The 6,118-nt window shown below is 37.6% G+C and overlaps 1 protein-coding gene across 1 annotated transcript; it reads right to left on the minus strand.

Annotated features, from left to right (window-relative positions):
• Positions 1-991: 991 nt before the first annotated feature.
• LOC100246609 (uncharacterized) lies at positions 992-5,917 on the minus strand. Its single transcript, XM_002273261.5, has 3 exons — positions 5,508-5,917; positions 1,745-3,043; positions 992-1,493 (listed from the first exon to the last, which is right to left on the minus strand). Exons 1-3 carry the CDS (start codon positions 5,688-5,690, stop codon positions 1,266-1,268), a joined length of 1,710 nt encoding a protein of 569 aa, XP_002273297.1. The 5' UTR covers positions 5,691-5,917; the 3' UTR covers positions 992-1,265.
• Positions 5,918-6,118: the final 201 nt, after the last annotated feature.

Here is a 6,118-nt window from a genome sequence, read left to right on the forward strand (position 1 = left end):
ATAAGTGGCCCATTCATTGTATTGTCGGCAAAAGAAACCCTTTTTGCAAACGTAACGGCTACTTTTTTTTGTATGAATATGGAAAGTATGCGCCCACTCATCTTCTCAAAACGACATTGCTGACTACTAGATAACCTTCATACCCAATTTTGCTTTTTTTGTAATAAATATCGCTTTCTGAATATGAGAAACATATGAAATTTTGGTATAATATATTTTTGGTATGGTAAATTTTTTATTCGTCTGTTTTGCATATATGAAACTATGGTATAAAGTTTCTTTAATATGATATAATTTCCTTTATTATTATTTTATTAATTTGGTTTTGAAGGTCTATAATAGTAAAAAATGGGCATTTTTTAAATTGGAAATTGGAATTATTGTTATCCAAAAAAAGAGAGAATATTATCAGATATTTAAGATGCTAAAATAATAATCAAATCTAGGGAATTAGAGTAATTTAGAGGTGGTTTCATAGTAATTTTATAAAATATTTTTAATATTTTTAATATTTAAATTTTTTTATCTTTTAAGTATTAGACATGATTAAATAATCACTTTCTATAATAACTATCAAACACACTCTTAATTAATATATAATTATTATTAATATCAGTAAATTTAAATTAAAAAATTATACTTTGATTGAGACCAACCTGTATGGTTGAAACACATCAAATATGTAACGCGTGTCAAACATGTCACTTTTAAAACCATATGGTTGACAAAGCTACACTCCTTTTGACTATCGTTTGATAGGGAGGTGTTTGAATGATTGAACCTAAAACGTTAAAGAAACAAAATTAAATTTTTTAAAAAGATAGGGAGGTGTCAATTTTCTTTTTGATTTCAAAGTGGTGAGTGGGCCACCAAGAGTCATCACCTTTACAGCATGATCAGCAGATGGATTTTTAATTTGAATGCCAGATGAGAACATGCACCTAACAAAAGGCACAAGAGTTCTTCAGATTTAAAATATGAAGTGAAATACTACACAGGCAAGCAAACCAAGTTGATTGATCCAGATTGGCGTTTCATACATCACACCAGGATTTCCAGGAAAAAATAATAATAATATTAGAATTACATGCATATCAAGGCTGAACCACGATATCAAAGTTGGATATATGCTGATGCAGAGTGATGGGATATATGCTGAAAGCATCTGGTTCATGCTGATGTTTATGGCAGAATTTCCAGGTCTTGTGCCCTAAGCAGCATTAGGGGCCATGAATGAGTATAGGAGTGAGAGCTCATGCGTGGCATTAGTTCCTCTGATGAACGGCTATTTGGTGGATGTCCATCTCTTTTAGCATGACGGAACGCCCACATGAGTCGCATGGGGCGGTTCTTGAGCCACAGATGCTTTCATGCTCAGACAGTCCTCTTAATCGGTCTCGGACGTCCATGGCAGAACTCCCAGCCTGAACCATGTCACCACAAAACCGGCATGTTATTAGGCGAAGAGGGCACGCTGAAGCCTGGTGTTGCACCTGCAGAAGACCATAGTAAAAATGAACCAATTGCAGATGAAACTGAACATGAGGCTGGTTGCCCATACAAAATGGCACAAGATTTTCACTTACTACATTGTTAGAAAAAGTAAAAAAATCCGAAGTGAAATTTCTGATGTCATTTTGCAATATCGATCAGCTCATGAATTTGATGACTGAACGAAAAGCAACTATAACACGAGACAGTAAGGGAAAAAATTGTTGAAATGAGCAGAGATCGTATTGCTAACCATTAGTTCCTTCTCAAGTACTACCCCGCATGGGCAGTGAAGTGGTTCATGGAACACTTTCATGTGCTTCTCCATCTCTCCCCTTTGAAGGGCTTGCCCACATTTGTCACAATGCACATGGTTCTTGGCCTCTGCCACCCTGAGAACAACCCCACAACCAGCATGTGGACAAATGATGTTATGTCTGCTACAATAGGCCTCATGCAGTGCTATAGATCTACTGGGTATATAATGCTTGCAATTCCTACACTCTACGGTATCCACCTCCATAGATGAAGAAGATGTAGCTTGTTGACCCACCTTGTGGTTTAAGTTATCTTGAACACTTACCGATATCTGGTACTTTGTTGTTCCTTTAAAGCCATAGACACCAATGCTAAAAGTACCTGCTTCCAAGCTCTGATCCTTATGACTCAGTATCAAAGTTTTTGAACCCACATCATGAGAAGACCATTCATGTTGGTGCCTATTTGGGAATATGAGGGGATGTCTCGAAATGTAAAGATCAGTATCTCCACCATCTGACTCTGCTTCTATCTTTACCTCAATTCTTGCATCCCCAGAAGCAATTATCCCCAAGATGTCACCATCCATTGAGAACTTGTAATACACATAATTACCTTCCTCAACCATTCCAGTCTCTGATTTTCCAAATTCCAGTGGTTTCAGGAACTGCTGATTTGTCCTCCCTGAAACCGAATCAGGACCCACTATATCAACCTCAATATCTGTTTCCAGGACAGATATACTTGAGGATGGTTTTAACTCAAGAACCTTTAACTTGTATGTCAACTCCCCATGGTTCACGATCAGGACATCATCTTGAGAAAGAGTGGCATGCTGGCGTAGTCTTGTTTCAAGGACAGCCTTGTGATTGGGTATGTCTGAAAAGCCAATCCCATCTGCTTGAAGTTTTGCATAAGTTCCTTTTGGGAGCCAAAGATAACGAACTTCAACCAATGGAGACTTTAAGGTTTCCTCCGGAAACAAGTTACTCCATACATGAGGAGGAAGGCTGACAGAACCTTCCTCTGCAGTGAATTCCAGAACACCTGCATGAGTTGTCCTCTGATTTTGTGTTTCAGCTGCCTTTGTATCTAAAGAACCCTCTTGATGAACAACTGAAAGCCCAAAGTAAAGTGGCCCTTTATCAAAAGCACCCTGATCAGATAATTCCTTAAAGCAGGAAGGTGGCAATTTGATCTTATCTCCATTACCCTGATAAGCAACAGCTTCTAAAATACGAAAAAACATTACTCCTCTGCCAGCAAGTAAACTTTCTTCCATTTGCTGATCAGCCTGAGAAGAAAAGCCAATTTTTGGTAAATAATAGGACATGGCATTAATTTAAGAAGTGTAATTTCCATGAAGATAAAATAAGGAAAGAGGCCATCTAACTTTAAATTGATTTAAACCATGCAAAAATTGTAATCAACAAACATGATAATAAGGCTTTTTATGTTTAACAACCATAAAGGATAATGAAGGGGTGAAACCGGTATTCAACTACAAAACACAAACGTACATCAGAAGGATTTGCCAATCATGCTTAATCAATCAGTCACTAGGATGGCTGTGCTCTGTTTTAGTTAGATGTATCCTGTTCTTCAAATATCTTCTGTTACTCTTGTTTAACCAGGCTTCAATGCTTTGATAGTATCCAATTATTTAAGAGCTCTTTTATAATTTCAGGAAATCAAGGAGGAGTATTTATCATACCAAAGTCATGTTTTAACCACTAATGAAGCAATGCAATTCAAGAAAGCTGGGTCCATGGCACATACAACACTTAAAAAGATCCCCTAAGCTAAGTGCAACATGCTGTGAAACAATATCAGTAACCTGTCAAAATGCCAGGGACTCAAAATTTGTAGACAGTAAAAAACACATAGCACCAAACCCATATTCTCCTTTGCAATATTTGCCTAAGTTATCTCCATGCAGTAATTCATTCTTTTAGCTAAATACTATAGTTTGACACCTTCCAACTGTAATGGGTCTTTCATCAAACTGATTACCAATTTAAGGTTTCAATTATAAATTCATAATCATGAAAAATCATTGCAACCTCTATATTGCAGTGAGCAGCTTGGAGGACTATCCTAGTTTAGCCCATAGATAAGCAAACATCATATCACAAACCCCTCAATTCATGCTAGATGTGTCTCAGAGGAGCATTTGAACATGGTCATGTACAACTCAGCCACTGGTAAATATGTGCCACGCATGTAAGTTTCTTTTATATTAGTCAAGTGAGCATTGTTAAGCCATCCAATTATCTTTTCTCTTACTTGTCATTGAAGCTTTGGACAATAAAGGAAATGGATTTTCTAGAGTACATTATCTCCACTGAGCTTCTTTTCTTGGTAGCAATAGAAGAAAATGTCAATATATATATATTTATAAAGTAAAGGTAAAAATGCTTTGACTTAAGCATAAGACAGCAGAGATTTATAGTGACCCAAATGCTTGTCAAAAATAATGCTCATTCGAAGAAAAAGAAGTTGAAGAAGAAGATGCCCAAACATAAACAAGAAGAAGTTGAAGAATGCAGGAACTTATGGTGACCCAAATACTTGGCAATGTAATGTTCATCCTAGACATTAATAAGATGCCTATTAATAAGAAGCCTGTTCCAAATTCATGTTTGGGAACCATTAAGAAGATGCCCAAACATTAATAGGAAGAAGAACTTGAAGAATAGCAATGTGGCTCATCCCAAGCACTAGCAGAGCCAGAAAATAGGTTGGGGGGCATTATATGGAACTTATTTTAGAGGGGGCAAAATATCACCAAAGAACTTGCATAGCCTAGTGGTAGGCAGTTAAGTCCTACAGAATTTGAGGTCAAGGATCAAATTCCCACTAACCCTCAACATTTTTTTAAAACTTTCAGGGGGGGCATATGCCCCTCCTGGGCACTGCCTAGCTCCGCCCCTGATCCCAAGCACATTGAACCTATTTATTATTTCCAAAATGATGCTCAATTATTGTGCATTATTAAGTTCATCAAGGACTCAAGATTATTGCCATCCACACATGTGATAGGAAATGCAAGTACTCCTTGATTCATATGCTTGAAGAACAGACAAAGAAGTGGAAGACTCATGCATTATTAAGTCCATCAAGATTTTTGACATCTACAAATATATGATAGGAAAAGGATATCAAAGCAAACTCTTTCACGTGAGTAATTCATCGCTTTTTATTTTTTATTTTTATAAAAGTAAGAAAAACAAGTGATGATTCATCTAAGATGTCAGCATCTAATATCTAAATTGCTTGGTCTAAACCAGGTTACTATGACATCTACCTACATATGATAGGAAAAGGGTAACAAGCAAACCCTTTATTCTCAGGATTCATTTGATTCATACTTCACAGCTTCTCTTTTAATGCGTCCAACAAAAACAATACTTTTCCAGAAGAAAGTTGAAATTATTTGATCGAACTTTGCCAAAATCACAGCAAGTTTACCATTCAATGGCACTTCAATACACTAGACAAAACAATTACACATTTTTCAATCTAAGAAACGAGAACAACTCTTAAGAATCATATCACGCACGCAAGAACGAAGCCTTATTGCTCAAATTCTATGTTTATCGATAGAACACCATGATCGCACAATCTCCAAATCGAAAAAAATCAAGAAAAATTATCAATTTTTATGATCGGTTCGATAAGATTAAAATTAAGAACAGAAATTAATTAGCTTGGCAAAATCGAGGAACAGGAAGGGGCAGAAAGGACAGAAAAGGGACCTTGAGTTGGGCTTCGGCGGCGTCAAGGCGCCGAGATCTCTGAACCGCTTCAATGGCATCGCGCTGGCGGGCCGCTTCCTGTTTGGATTTTCTATCCCTTTCCAACTTCAACCTTGCTTTCTCCTTCCTCTCCTTCTGCTCTCTCTCGAGCTTCTCTCTGGCTCTTCTCAGCTCGAAATCCATCCCTCTATCTCTAGATGTTCACAGAAACCCCTTTTATCTCCCTAGGCTCTCAGAGGAAAATCTTTGTTTCTCCCTCTACTTTTTCTCTCTAGAATTGCAGAGGAAATCGAGTAGCAGGGTGGTTGTCGTGGGGAAGGGGTTTAGGAGAAGAAGATGGTTTTCACTTTTCGAAACGGTGTCGTTTTAGGATTCGAGTTATCCGGGGCATGCGGGAGATTTTCTGACTCTGGAAGGATCTGGGCCTTTCCTAGGAGTCCAAGTCAATTTGGGGTGTCTTAATAGGCCCCACAGGCCCATGTGTCTGTGAGAAGGCCCATGCTTGCTTTAGAAAAATATACACAAAACCACACCTGCGGTTTTTGGAAATTTCACCACCCTCCTCTTATGGTCTAGTTTTCGAAATAGCACATTTTCATGGCCCAAAAAGG

The sequence above is a fragment of the Vitis vinifera genome, chromosome 12 (assembly GCF_030704535.1).
Source record: "Vitis vinifera cultivar Pinot Noir 40024 chromosome 12, ASM3070453v1".
Lineage (NCBI taxonomy): Eukaryota > Viridiplantae > Streptophyta > Magnoliopsida > Vitales > Vitaceae > Vitis > Vitis vinifera.